The sequence below is a fragment of the Pseudonaja textilis genome, chromosome 3 (assembly GCF_049901715.1).
Source record: "Pseudonaja textilis isolate UNSWEBS1 chromosome 3, rPseTex1.2, whole genome shotgun sequence".
In the NCBI taxonomy this organism is placed as follows: Eukaryota; Metazoa; Chordata; class Lepidosauria; order Squamata; family Elapidae; genus Pseudonaja; species Pseudonaja textilis.
Genome location: NC_141992.1, coordinates 107,260,781 through 107,275,118, shown reverse-complemented (window position 1 = coordinate 107,275,118; position 14,338 = coordinate 107,260,781). Strand labels below are relative to the sequence as shown.

At 41.2% G+C, this 14,338-nt stretch overlaps 2 protein-coding genes across 5 annotated transcripts in view; both read right to left on the bottom strand.

Moving 5' to 3' along the window:
* The window catches only part of LOC113448160 (protein FAM200A-like), a 28,033-nt gene extending 27,024 nt beyond the window's left edge, over positions 1-1,009 (bottom strand). Inside the window, 1 exon segment of the mRNA XM_087930381.1 lies at positions 772-1,009. Coding sequence (XP_087786507.1) covers positions 772-1,009 — 238 coding nt within the window.
* Positions 1,010-1,819: 810 nt separating this feature from the next.
* Positions 1,820-14,338, bottom strand: part of PCDH1 (protocadherin 1) — a 276,302-nt gene continuing 263,783 nt past the window's right edge. For all 4 annotated transcript variants that reach the window (XM_026718742.2, XM_026718740.2, XM_026718741.2 and 1 more), the window contains exon 5: positions 1,820-5,747. In XM_026718742.2, coding sequence (XP_026574527.1) covers positions 5,362-5,747 — 386 coding nt within the window. In that variant the 3' untranslated portion in view covers positions 1,820-5,361. The remainder of the gene's footprint in view (positions 5,748-14,338) is intronic.

The window sequence follows — 14,338 nt, the reverse complement described above, 5'->3', positions numbered from 1 at the left end:
TTATGTTTTGTTTGTTCGTTTGTTTTTAAAAACCAAAAAAAATTATTTTAAAAAATGTGGTAGCCCTGGGCAAAAGAAAGGCAGTAAAATCACTGTATGTGTAGGGACAGTATAAAATATTAATATATGATAAATAATGGAACAATTCAAAATAATAGCACAGAGGTTTCTCTCCCATTTTTTTTTGTCTCTTACTTTCCCTCAAATCTTTCTTTCTTTGTCTCTCTCTCTCTCAAATACACACACACTACACACACTCTCTCTCCCTTTCTTCCTATTTCTTTCTTTCTCTCCCTTTTTCTTTCTTGCTTTCTTGCTTTCTTTCTGCCTCTCTCTCTCACACACACACCCACTCTGTCTCCCTTCCTTTGTATTTCTTTTTCTTTCTCTTTTTCTTTGTCTCTCTCTCCCTTTCTCGCTTTTTCTTGTCTCTCTCTCAAATACACACACACACACACCACACAGTCTCTCTTCCTTCCTATTTCTTTTCTTTCTTTCTTTCTTTCCTTCCTTTCTTTCCTTTTTCCTTTCTTTCTTTTCTTCTCTCTCTCTCTCTCACACACACCACACTCTCCCTTCCTATTTTTTCTCTTTTCCCTTCCTTTCCTTCCTTTTTCTTTCTTTCTCTCCCTCCCTCTTTCTTTGTCTTTTTTTTCTCCCTCCCTCTTTCTTTCTTGCTCTTTCTTACTTACTTTCTCTCTCTCTCTCTCTCTCCTACACACACACACACATATACACTACACACACACTCTCTCTTACATACACACACACCTGGTCTGGAACAAACTGATCCAGTGAGCTCCAGAGCAGCAGGCAGCAGGAGAACAAAGAAAGCGAGCAGCAGTGGCGGTGATGGGCGAGTGGATGTCTCGGCCTGGGTCTGCCTCCCACTGTCCACAGCAGTGCCACTGCGGCTGCTTGCTTTTGTCCCCAGGGAGAAGTGAATGGCGGCAGGGGCGAGTGGATGTCCCGGCCTGGAGATCCCTCCCGCTGCCCACAGCACCACCATCGCCACTCACTTCCTTTCATCCCCCGGGAGAAGTGAGCAGCTGTGGCAGCAGTGGTGCTGCTGCGCGAGGCAGCCCCAGGACATCTGCCCTCCCTCCCAGAGAGCTGGGCCACAGCCACCACATATGGGTGCTCTCCCACATGGGAGAGCACCGCGTGACAGCTTAGCCAGCCAGCCAAGCCTGGGGATGGTCTGGGGGGGAGCTAGCTAGGCTGCAGCAAGCGCCACCGTCCAGGATGGGGCCACACTGGCGGGGAAACCAGCCAGCCAAGCTCGGGAATAGTGGGGGGGGGCAGCAAAATCTGGGAACAGTGTGTGCGTGGGGGTAGCATGACTCGCAGGCTTACCTGTGAGCAGGCAGATTAGAGCTGCTCAGTTGGGGTGCAGGCACCATGTGAGAAGGCAGGTTAAAGGCAGGCCACGAGGACCCAGTGTGTGCCACATAGGAGGTGAGGAGTGACTGGGCAGGGCGAGCATCGGAATGAGCGAGCATTGGGCAGGTGGGGCAAACGAGCAAGCAAGCAGCAACTGGGCGACTGGGTCAGGGCGTGGCCAGCCAGAAGTCACTACCAGTTTGGTAACCTACACCAAATTGTCGCAACCAGTTCGTGTGAACTGGTGCAAACCGTCTGAATACCGCCACTGATACACACGTGTGTGTGCGCGCACACACAGACATAGAATGGGGGGGAGGGGGGGAGAAAAATCCCATGCTACTTAATTTGGCTTTCAGAAAATAAAACACCAACACACATGTAACCAATACACAATTCAGTTCATCTGCAGAGATAAAAAATCAGGTCAAGCCGAAAGGTTTTCACATTTTTTATTGTAAAGCTTTGGGAGGGCTAATTACAGTGGTGTTTGTCATCTGACAGCTCAGCAAACTAACAGAATGGAAGAGAACAAAATGGGCTCACGAGGTGTCATGCTCACGGCTCCAAACAAAAAGGATTACAAAGGAATCAATTGTGCTCACAGTGCCAGGGGAGAACTAAGCCCTAGGCCCAAAGCTTTCCCAGTGCAAGGGATATGCATCACATTGAGAGCAATACAACCTTAGCAAAAGAGAAAGAGGCAGTACCTAAACAAATGGCACAATTCAAAAATAGTTGGGTACTCTTTACTCTGCTGTAGGATTTCTCCTTTAGAAAAAGCTACACCTGCATGTACATAAAACTGTACAAAAAAAACAAGGCATCACAAGCAAGAACTGAAATCTCGTATAAATAGAATCAACACGAAGAATTACAAAGGGGTTCCTTCGTTCCATCTCACTCAGCTGATCTGTGTCTGGCCTTGCACCTTTGGTATTATCCCTGGCTTGTCCTAAAGTAGTTCTCAAAATTCTTCCCCTTACGTTTCAATGCACTTATCTAGACCAGAACTCATGGAATGCTCTTCTTCCTAATCTTCTCCACCTCTTTTCCTAGGCATGCATTTCTTGGTTTGAAATTGTGAAGGTGAGTATCTCCTAATGGTATTTTGACCATTGGATTATCAACCACTTACACTCCTATGGCATCTTTATATTCAGTGGCAACTTTAGTGTTCCTTAAGACTATATTTCAATTACTACTGGTGCCATCTTCCCTTTTGCCTCACACAAAACACATTTCAAATCTTAGTTGAGTTTGGGGGTCAGGTAATACTGTTTTTCAATCCCTTTACCTGAGTAGCCTTTTTATTTCATATCTCTGGTAAAACCAAACGAAAAGGGATGAAGAGCTCTCCACATTCAGGTTATCAGCCTTGGCTTATCATCAAAAAGCAACCTTATTTTTTCCAATGATTAAGTAAGTTTAAAACTATGGATAGGCCTAAAAGAGGATAATCTTACCTGAGCAATGCAGGTATTCCTTCATTAATGATTTTGGCTTCCATCTATTCCTTTCATAGTGGGAAAGAATAGAATAGAGTAGAGTAGAACAGAAGAGAACAGGAAAGACCTGTTCTTTCCATACCATATAATTACCTTGGAAAGAATCTAGGTATGGTGGATAGCTGAAACCCTCCTTGGACAGTGTTTATTTACGCTTTTATTTATTAATCTCAATAACTATATTTATACATACAGTCCAGACAGATTTTTAACCAAGAATTGAGGCACAAGCCAAAGCAGTCTGGTTTGCTAAGCCCTAATATGTGGATTCACATATCATATTAAAAATCAACAAATTATTTTAGAACTTTTTCCTGTTTACATTACACATGATCACCCTAACCTTAGGCTCTTGATACAAGAGTGGATAGGAAGTGCTATATTCCTGCTCTCCATCTTATGGATTGCTGCTGAAATAGCCCTGAGCCTTAAAAAGTATAGGGATAGAAGAAGTCCTTGTTTTTTATATGCACTGGAAGTTGCCTGTGATCTCAAGCCTGAGACTCAAATACTAGAATTCAGTCACCTAATTGTCCATGAGATGAATAGAGTCACTGAACTTCTCTCTGCAATGCTTCCCACTACCACTACGTATGGTCAGAAGGTGATCAGCAGTCTGCTCACTAGAGGACAGAAAATACAGGGAGACACTAAACTTTCATATTATCCTAGAAATCATCTCTGATGATTAGAAGAAAATGAAAATTGCTTTATGTCACTCCTACCAGTTTACCAGTTGGATAACCAACCTATCTCCAAATGTTCAGTCCTGTCAAACATATACCCACACAAACAATAGTTTTACAAAGCATATCATGTCTGTTTCCTTTCCTTCCTAGACACATGCAATTGAGAAAGTTGAACAGAGATACAGCAAAGAAGGCCAACATCCAGCCCACCTTCTGCAATGAAGCTTAGAAAAACACATGGCAATGTGTGTGGAAAAAGTTGGGCCTGTTGGAACCAGAAGAATTAAGCCAAGAAAAACAAGATGGGTCCAACAAATGTCAGCTAGTTTGGTGGATAGGTCCCCAGTCTGGAGACTGTCTTTCACTACCATATCTATTGGAAAAAGGCCATAAATACTAGCTGACAAATGATTGCCATTAATACTATATTATCTGGAATCAGGCCTAGGTAAGTCTAGAATACTGAGGGATTTAAGAACTTAGTCACCAAAGCAGCCCACTGCTTGCTGGAGTGCTCTCTTATAAATTCGGAGCTGGTCTTTTGAGTGATCTCAAATGATGACATCAATGGTTGGGGATAATAATGCCCATGAATAGTTGCACCATTTTTATGGGCCTCTTCTGAAACTATGACAGGCTCCTGTAGTTGAATACTGTGTAGCTAAACGGCACTGGAAGAAAATATTGGAGCCCTTGAGGCTGTCTAAAGGCATAGGGAGGGGGTATGTGACTCCAGCATACAGAGGCCCATGAGCCCAAGTGTGACCCTGAGTCCAAGCTCCATTTCACAAAGGCAATGGTGGCTTACAGGCAGACAAATCAAAGGGCAGAATCATGGCACTGGGGCATAATGACCCCATGGAAATTCTCTGCCTCACATGAGACAGTGGTATAATTTGGGGGAGTTAGATATTCTACCATCTGAAAAACTAAAGATTCTTCCACTTTTTTAAACTACTGCAGTTCATTATCTATGGGGTAGGGGCAAAGGAGGACAGCTAAAAGCACTGACTACTAGCCATAGGGCTCCTCCACACCTGATAAGAGTTTCTGAAGTCTGAAAAGTGATTAAGATTTAAAAACTCTGCCAAGTCCTTCCTACTCAGTCCTGCTGACCAGCCAGAATACCCCGCTCCCAACCGATGTTTTATTCTTATTTTTATTTACACTGTGGAAGTAAAGGGTGGGCTGGTTGGAAGTGCTTGCCCCAATGTGCTTTTCTGTGTGGTCTAAAGTTCAAGGAGAAAATTTCTCCCTGTGGTTTTGTTTGTTTCAATGTCTTTTTGTTCCAAGGACAAATAAAACTCACTCAGGCAAGACATAAATGTCATTCCTAAAATTCATATTTACAGGAGTCTATAGTAACAAGAGAGGCAGCTTTTCCCCCTGTACCTGTGCCAAGAGCTCTCAGCCCTGTGCCCAATGGACTCCACCAAATCTGTGTGGACCTTTGGTAACTAAGCCATTTCCCACCCACCCCAACCCTGAAACCAAGAAGCCAAGCTCTCTTCACTATATTCCTTTCTCTCTCTTTCCAGATATCCATGGATCACTCTATTGAGAGCGTGGCCATTTTGGTTGGTGTCAGTTCCCTTGACCAATGAGGAATCAGTTAATGAAGTGTTTCCATGCCCAATCACTGGGCAAGGCGGTCTCATCTGGCAGGCACAGAACTGCGTGTGATGAGTGATAAAGAATCATAGTTTGAAAAGTCACTTCATGCTGGAGCACTAGACGCTGGTCTCAGCATTGTTTTCAGATATTATGTGGCTTCCTCATTCTCACAGATATATCTCTCGTTTGGCTGTTTGGGATGATGGTGTGGTGGCTGTTTGGAAATCTGAGGTCTGGGTGAGAGGGATTTCCTCCATGGGGGAATTCTTGCAGGGCTCATGGCTACTGTTGGAGAAGGCACTGTATGTGGGGAGCAGGCGGAGGTTAGCCATTTTGGTGTTGCACTCTTCTGAGAGTCTCGGACTTCCATTCCCAACTTGTTCTTGACTCCCTCTGTCTTGATAAGGCACAAATGTGGAGAGTTTGAGGGCATTCTTGGGCCGCCGGTTTGGAGAGGACTGACCTGGCATCCAGCAGGTATCAGAGTGACCAAACTCTGTGCATTCTCGAGTACAGGTCCCTGTCAAGGCTACATCAGGCAAAGGTCGGAGATCTGTAAATAAGAAACAAGAAAAGGGAAGAATAAACATTCATTCATACATATATAATGCAACAACATAACTAGCTAACAGTTAAATCTGGGAAAATATATCTAAACAGCAATTTCCCTATAACTATCATAGAACCAGAAAGAAAAAAAGCATCAACCTCCCACATGGTCCCTGCGGCCCAACCTTCTTGACTGCCTTTCTACATGGTCCCTGTGGCCCAGCCTGCTTGCCTGCCTTCCCTGCTGCCTCCCCTATGGTCCCCGCAGCCCAGCCTTCTTGCCTGCCTTCCCTACTGCCTCCTCTATTGTTTTATCTATAGTCCATTACTAATATCCATCATCTATAAACATCAAATAGACATCACATTTATCGCCAATAAACCTCCAAATAATCCTACAGTTTATTTATCTTAATTATTTAATGTTCATTATTCCATTACACATCTTTGTTTACATATCTAGATTTCTAACTTCTGCTACTACCCATTAATAGAATAGTTCCTAGATCCAAAAAAGTGATCTTCTCCCCATTTCTAATTTCTATCTTTATACTAATTCTTGATGGTATAGTTCCTGTGTTACAACAGTGTTTTACATGTATTCCTCATCTCTTGTCAGTTTTAGTATCTCAATTCTTATTGATTTCTTGGCACATCTCCCATACTCCTCCCATGAGATGTGTATCCCCAACTACATTTTTGGTCTCTCAAAGTATAATTCACCATTTCTGTTTCAGCTTTAACTATCTCTTCTTTTTTGTCTTTTTGTATCATTTGTTGTTTCCCCTCCTCTGTCCTTTCCTCTGTTCTTTCTATTTTATTTTCTGTTGTTTATTGTTTAATGTCTTTTGGTTTTCTGGTCTCATAACTACATCATGTATCAGTTCTGTTATCTCCCTTTGGTTCCTTGTCACCATTTCCTACATACCTTGGAGAGTCAATAATATTTCTTTTAGTAAAACATTTATTTCCCCTTGTAGTCCAATTTTGCCTTATTTTAATAAATTTAAATTTTTACTCAGTAATCTGTCAGAATCTCAATGTCCCAGTTATATCACACCAATGCCAATAGTAAAGCAGTTCAAACAATTAATTAATCCCTTAACAGGCTCCACTTTGTTTCAAAACTCCAAGCTGTTTCACACTCATACACTGTCCAGCATAATTATAATCCTCAAGGTTCTTACAGAAATCTCCACAGTCTGTCTCCAAGGACCAAGTTTAAAAAGTTGCAGATGTTAAGTGTATTCCAGCCAATCTACCCTGGTCGTAACAACTTTCACTTCATTCACTTTTTCCAGTTATATATTGTCTTCCTCAGCCAGCAGGTGTCACTGTGACTTCTTTTTCTCCATTTTTGCTGCAAATAAAATGTCTCCGGATACAAATATCTTCCAATAATTCCACAAAGTTCTTCAAGTCGAGGAGGTAGGGAGAGTATAATCCAGAATTTTGAAACAATTTAATTTTTAAAGAGCTAACCAATCCAATCTGTCCTTTATTTTTTAAAGTAACTTCTGACTTCAATTTCTTTTATTTCTTTACCAAATCTGACAGTAGCTCCAGGTCTTTAGTCGCTGCTAATTACCTCTGTTGAGTCCCACTTTCTAAGGGGGATGCTTTAGGGAAAATTCCATAGCAAAAGTTAGAAAAATTATTACCTGGACCAAGCACACTGCTACAAGATCTTTCCTTTTGTCACTTCCATTTCAGCTGTCTTCACAGCTTCAGTTCAGCCATAATGGCCGTCTTCTCTTCTGCTGGTTCAAGGGGTTTTCTTTGGGTCAGTCAAGGAGACTGCGCTGTCCTCGCAATCACTGAAGCATCCCCTCTACTTTCATACAAGGTGACTTTCGGCTCCATAGAGCCTCCAGACTTGAAGAAATTGCTTTGCTGTGCAGTGAGCTGCCTTCTCCAGGCTGTCAATGCCTTTCATTGCAGCACATGGAGCAAGACGGAACTCATCTTGCTGTCTCTTCTCTCCCTATCACCAGGCATGGCAGATGAGCAGAGGCAGCTGCTTTACAGCATTAAAAGCAACTGTTACAACAGCCTGGCAGGTAGAGTGGTCACTTTTGAGGGTTTTGTCCCCGGTGTGGGAAAGGGGGGAAAGGGGGGAGAGAATGGTAAGCAGGGAAGGGAAGATTAATTTTTTTAATAGATTAGAAAATGATATGAGGGACTTTTGTGGAGAAAGTCCTGCACATTTGTGGTGTTGGAATGGATTATATGTAACTCCTAGTGTTCCTATGGATTTTAAGTAAGCTCTTGGAAACTTTTGGAAGTATTTACTTTTGGTGACTGAGAGCAAAAAGGTATTTAATGGCAGTAAGTTAGAAGTACCTTAGAATTGAAAACAACTATTGTTGGTGACAATGCTTTATGAAAATAAAAATACTGGACCTTGTTTCCATTTCTTGTTTCTTTGTACTGTATTTTCCAATTATTTAAATAAGCTCATGTGATAACTTTTTGATAGACTCTGAATTTGCAGAAAGGGTCCTCTGAGAAGGGTGGATTTGCAGTATTAAAAAAGAAGACAAATAATGGCGATTTAATGACTAATCTATATGCTCTAACAATTATCTGAGGCCTGGGGTCCCCATTTGTACCACCCAGAGGGCCATTGTATACCTGTACATACCTCACTAGTTGCTTGGCAATTAATCTACTCCACCTGTATTTATATATTCTTCAAACTTTGTTTAAACTTTTTTTAAAAAATGGGAAGCTATCTTGCCACAAAGCAAAACACCATCCTCCAGAAAAATCATTTATTTCTTTATTTATATTCTATCATTATTTTTATAAGTAATTCAAAGCAGCAAACATTCCAAATATCCTTCCTCCTAATTTCCCCACCACAGTCCTGTGAGGTAGGCTGTGCTGAGAGAAGGAATGACTGGCCCAAAATCAGTCAGTCAGTTGTTAACTCACTGAGCCATTTCTGGACTTTCCTTCAATGTGAAAAAGAAAGCTATCTGTAGCTAGTGTTTTGTTTAGAAGTGCATCCACCTGTCTTGAAAAAGCAGACAAATTATAAGCATAGGACTGTGCATTGCTATGGTAGACATGGAAACATTCTTTAAATAAAATATGGCCTTTTCTGGGGAAGAAAGGCAGCTGCACAATCCCGGGAAGCAGCATAATTCGGGGGTGGGGGGGCGGTGGGGATATGCAGCTGCCTTAAAGAATTGCAAACAAGTGAAGCATTCCTTTTTCTGTGCTCTCCAAAATATATTTTTTTTTGCATTTGAATCCAAAATGCAGTGGTACAGTACAAGAGGGCAAATAAGAATACACAATCAAGAAATGTTATTAGAAATAGGTGCTTTGTTAACCTATCTGTCTTCCTAGTGGCTGTTTTGCAAAAACATTCACAATAATAAATATCCATCAGAATCCAAATATAGGGTTCCAAATTTAGGTGACATTTATGGCTGCTTATTTTGTTTCTACTAATAGTAAAGAAATAAGTGAGAAATTAACATTTTTATAATTATACTAGAAGTGGAAGAAACAATTATATAAAAGGCTTCAAATTTAATTGAATATATAATTTCAATTAAGCCAATGCAATTCCAGTAAATTAGAATTTGCTCACAGAAATTCCCAGATTAACCCATGACATCTCCAGCAAGTGATAGATAAGCTCTTTTTCTACCTAAGGCCCAGAAGAAATAGTACTGAGTTAAATAGACTATAATCATAAAAGTAAAACAAAATGATATATGCAATTTTATCTTCATTTTAGATGTCAAAAAGGTTTTGTGGCTCCCAGTGTTTTCTTTTCTGTGGGAGAAAGGTCCAAGTGCCTCTGAGCGTTTCCCCTTGCTAACTTACTGCTTCACCCAGAAGGCTTCCCTGAGGCCCAGGGAAGGCAAAAAATGGAGAGAGGGGCACAGCGCTCTCCTGCTCCATTTTTTTCTTTCCTGGGCCCCAGGGAAGCCTTCTGGGAGCAAAAATGTCCCCTTCTAGGAGGCTCCCTGAGGCCCAGGAGGCCCCAAAATGGAGTGCAAAGGGGTGCTGCGTGCCCCTCCTATGCTCCATTTTTTTCCTTCCTGAGCCCCAGGGAAGCCTTCTGGGAGGAACAATGCCCCCCAGGAGGCTTCCCTGAGGCCCAGAAGGCCTCAAAATGGAGTGCAGGGGGGGGCTCTGCGTGTCCCCCCATGCTCTGTTTTTTTCCTTCCTGAGCTCCAGGAAAGGTTCCTGGGAGCAAAAATGCCCCCCGCCCCAGGAGGCTTCTCTGAGGCCCAGAAGGCCCAAAAAATGGGGGTTGGGGTTGCTGCAAAAAAGCCTTGCCCACCCAGTCACATGGTCACACCCACCTAGCCACGCCCACAGAACCGGTTGTTACAAAATTTGAATCCCAACTGTGAGTTGCAATGTATTTAAAGGACCATTATACTGCTACAGAAATGCTCGAAACCAAAAACGAAAACCTAGAATGCATATGAATCAATATAAAAGAAAAAAAAAAGTATACTACAAGCCACTCAACCAAGCAGAAAAAACAGATGTACTTTTTGCCAACCAACTAACAAATATATGTAGGAAACACACTGGATTAGTAATGGGGGACTTCAATTATCCTGACATCAATTGGAAGACTAATTCCATACCAAGTGAGAAATTGAATAGGGTGCAACCTAGATGACAACTTTGTTGTCCAAAAGGTAGAGGAGGGAACTAGAGGGACAGCCATACTGGACTTAATTCTTACAAACAGAGAAGAAGTGATAGAGGGAGTTGAAACTGCAAGAACCTTGGGTGAGAGTGACCATGTCATACTAGAATTCAACATAACACAAACATGTAATAGAACATAATGATACCAGAGTCCTAGATTTATAGAAGCTGATTTTAACAAACTTAGAGAGAACTTGGGAAAGATTCCTTGGATGAAAATCCTAAAGGGAAAACAACTCAAGAAGCTTGGGAAACTCTGAAAAGTATGACCATAAAAGCCCTAGCACAATACAACTGAAAAAGAAAAAGAAGAAATCCAAAGCATGGCTGTACAAAGATCTCTCTGACAAATTGAAAGACAAAAGGGAAAAGTACAAAAAATGGAAAGAAGGACACATAACTAAGGCAGAATATCAGCAGATAGGCAGAGTCTGAAAAGATAAAGCCAAGAAATCAAAGGCTCAGAATGAAAAAAAGACTTGCAACAAAAATCAAAGACAATTACAAAAAGTTTCTTCCAATAGATAAATAACAAGAAAAAAAATCAAGGAAACAGTCGGTCCACTAAAGAGAGAAGACGGCAAGGAAGTAACAGGCAGCAGAGAGAAAGCAGAGCTGCTTAACTCATTCTTTTTTGCATTGGTCTTCATGCAAAAAGAAACTTTAGTCCAACCTACCAAATACATAACTGTAAAAGACAGACTAGAAATAAAAGTTAAAACAAGTAAAAAATTGTAAGGGAACACCTGTCTGATCTTGATGAATACAAATCACCGGGACCTGATGGATTACATTCCAGAGTTCTAAAGGAACTAACAGATGTCATCTCAGAACCCCTATACCACATCTTTCAAAAATCCTGGAGCACCTGGGAACTACCAGAGGACTGGAAAAGAGCTGATGTGGTTCCCATCTTGAAAAAATGGGAAAGAAAACAGACCCAGGAAACTACAGGCCAATCATCCTAACATCAATATCTGGGAAAATACTTCAAGTAAAGTAACTAGAAGTCAGCATGGGTATGTTAAAAACAGATCATACCAAACCCATCTTACTGAATTGTTCAGCATAGTGACTAAATTAGTAGACCAGCGAAATACTGTGGACATAATATACTTAGACTTCAGCAAGGCATTTGACAAAGTAGATCACAACCTACTTCTTGGCAAACTAGAAAAAAGTGGATAGATAGCATCACCATCAGATGGATTTGTAACATGCTGACAAACTGTACTCAATGGTACTACATCTACATGGGGGGAATTAAGCAGTGGGCTACCACAAGGTTCCTGTCATGTCTCCCATCGGAGTCTGAATCTGCGGGAGAAGATGAGCTGGAAGAAGAGCCAACAGAGATTGAGAGGGCGGCTCCTTTGGCCTTGGAGGAAACTGGGGAAGGGCAAGGCTTTTCCAGGCAAGGCTTTTCAGGATTAGAAAGGTTTGCAGACAGGGAGGAGCAGGAGAGACAGAGCTCAGGCAAAGAGCAAGGACCACCCACTCTGATCCTAGAGCATGCAGAGGAGAGAAGAGAGAAGGTGAGACCAATGCAGACTGAGCCAGCTACAAGGGAGGAGAGTGCCCTGCCCCCTTCACAAGGCACACCTGGGGACTGAGATGTAAAGAGGTGCTGGTGGGTGGGGCATTTGTTGGGAAGAAGTGGTGAACTTGCCGACATCAGGAGATTACTATGCTCTGTCTTGTGGGGCTTGCCTGGTTTGCTTGCTTGTTGGACTGCTGGCTCTGGTTACTGTTTGGCTAAACCTGGCTTATTGTACTGCTGGCCCTGGTTACTGTTTGGTTAACCTGGATTACTGAATTACTCGCAGCCAGAGGCTGCTGAAGATGCATGTGAGAGCTTTGCTTCAGGACTTGTAGTAAACATGGGGATGTTTGGGGGGAAAAGTTGGAGCAATAAAAGGGAGTTAGACTTGTTCTCTGGCTGTGTTGCTTTTGTGCCATGCCCCGGGTCATTACAGTTTTGTCTTAGGCCCACTACTCTTCAATATCTTCAAAAACGACTTAGATGAGGGAATAGAAGGGGAACTTATTAAATTTGTGGATGATACTAAGCTGGAAGGAACACCCAACATCCTAGATGATAGGCTGTGCAATTTCCATTATTATATATAAAATTTCCATATCTACAATGGCAGGGTACTGTCTGAGTACAATCTCTTTTAAATACAAATAACAAACCTTATACACACATTAATTATAACCATTATTCACTCAATCTATTTATCAAATCTTCACTTATCTTTGTTAAAGAGCTTCCATTATTTAATTAAACACTCTGTTCGGATTTATCATATAGTTAATTAATATAAGACCTTATAATAATGGGGAAGGAAACTAACGTCATAGAGGAGCAATACAGGGGAAACAGATCTCCATTGAACTTATCTGATTTCTGCCTGCCTGGTGACCCCCAAGGGCCAAAGTCACCTTGAGGGATGACAAAGATGGAGGGGAAGCCCCGTAGATCACAAGGAGAAGCACAATCTCCCATTAGATCTGGGGAAAGTCCCTTGAAACTGGCAGGAGAGAAGACGGTCATTATGGCTGAACTGAAGCCATGACGGCTGGAAAAGAGAAAGGAAGGGGAAAAAAATCAAGGAGCAGTGTGGCTGTGCTGGGTGAGACCTCTCTAACTTTCTGATGTGGGATTTACCCCAATTTAAATAATAAGGAGTTTGGAACAGTAGGACTCAAAACAAAAGGGGGTGCTTTTTAATGCTCCCTGAAAATAGCGGTGACTAAGTTTCAGAGACCGGAAGAAACTACTATTGAAGGCGTTAATTTTAAATTAAAAGTCTGGACTGACTATTTCTACTATTTCTACTGTTTGAAGGCTATTATACATATATTTTAGTATTTGGGGATTGTTATTTACTTTGAAAACTTTAAGAAAATAACTTTTAACAGCACAGTCAAAGGAATAGTAAAGAGCAAGTGTGCCACCTACTGACTGGAAGAGGCTATAAGAAGTGAAAGTGGCTCTACTTTTGTTAGAGCTACAGAGGACCTTGGAAACTTTTAGCTACAAAGTGTTTTTTATTACTGGCTACTAATACTGTGAGCGGTTTAGAGACAGTTTGTGAGAATAACAAATATTTTGAACTGTGAAGAACTGAAAACAGAAGGAGTAATGTGTACAGTGAACTTGGAAACAATCTTTTTTTTTATTCTGATACTCTTTTGAAATGAAAGTTTACTGATTTGTTGAATATCTGAATATACAGCGGGTTTTGGGGCCCTGATGGATTACAAATATCAACTGTTAAAATGAAAGGAACAAAGTGGTTGTGGTTGAAATATAAAGGACAAAGGACATAGATTGTACCTGTAAATAATAGATAATAGATATTACAGAAAATTAATCAAGAGGTTCAAGGGGAAATAGATGAAATATTTAGAATTCATACAAACTACACAAGAAGATATAAAGTCTCAAGAGAGATACATATGAGATCAAAAAGAAACTGGGAGATGAAATACTTAAAAAACAAGACACAAACCTTTTAAATATAAAGTAAAAGAAATTGTGACTTTGAAGCAGATCCCCAGGAGAGTAAGAGACCAAAGGAGACAATAACAATTCTTGACAGTGCAATTGATTAAGTACAAGGTGAGTTTCAGGTGGTTAATATCAGAGGGAATTTTGGTTACCTGACAAGATAAAAGACAGGCTGGATAGACAGACAGAATAAAGGATGTGAATTTTATGATCAACATTTTACTGCAAATGAAAAACAGGGAAGCAGTGAAGAGATAGAAACTAAAAGACAAGAAGAAATACCATCAGAAGAAAAGGGTCCACAACAAGAAGAAAGTGAAAATGAGAAAAGAGAGTGAGAAGGGGCAAGGGCAAAAGAACAGAGAGAGATAAGATCAACTAGAAGTGTA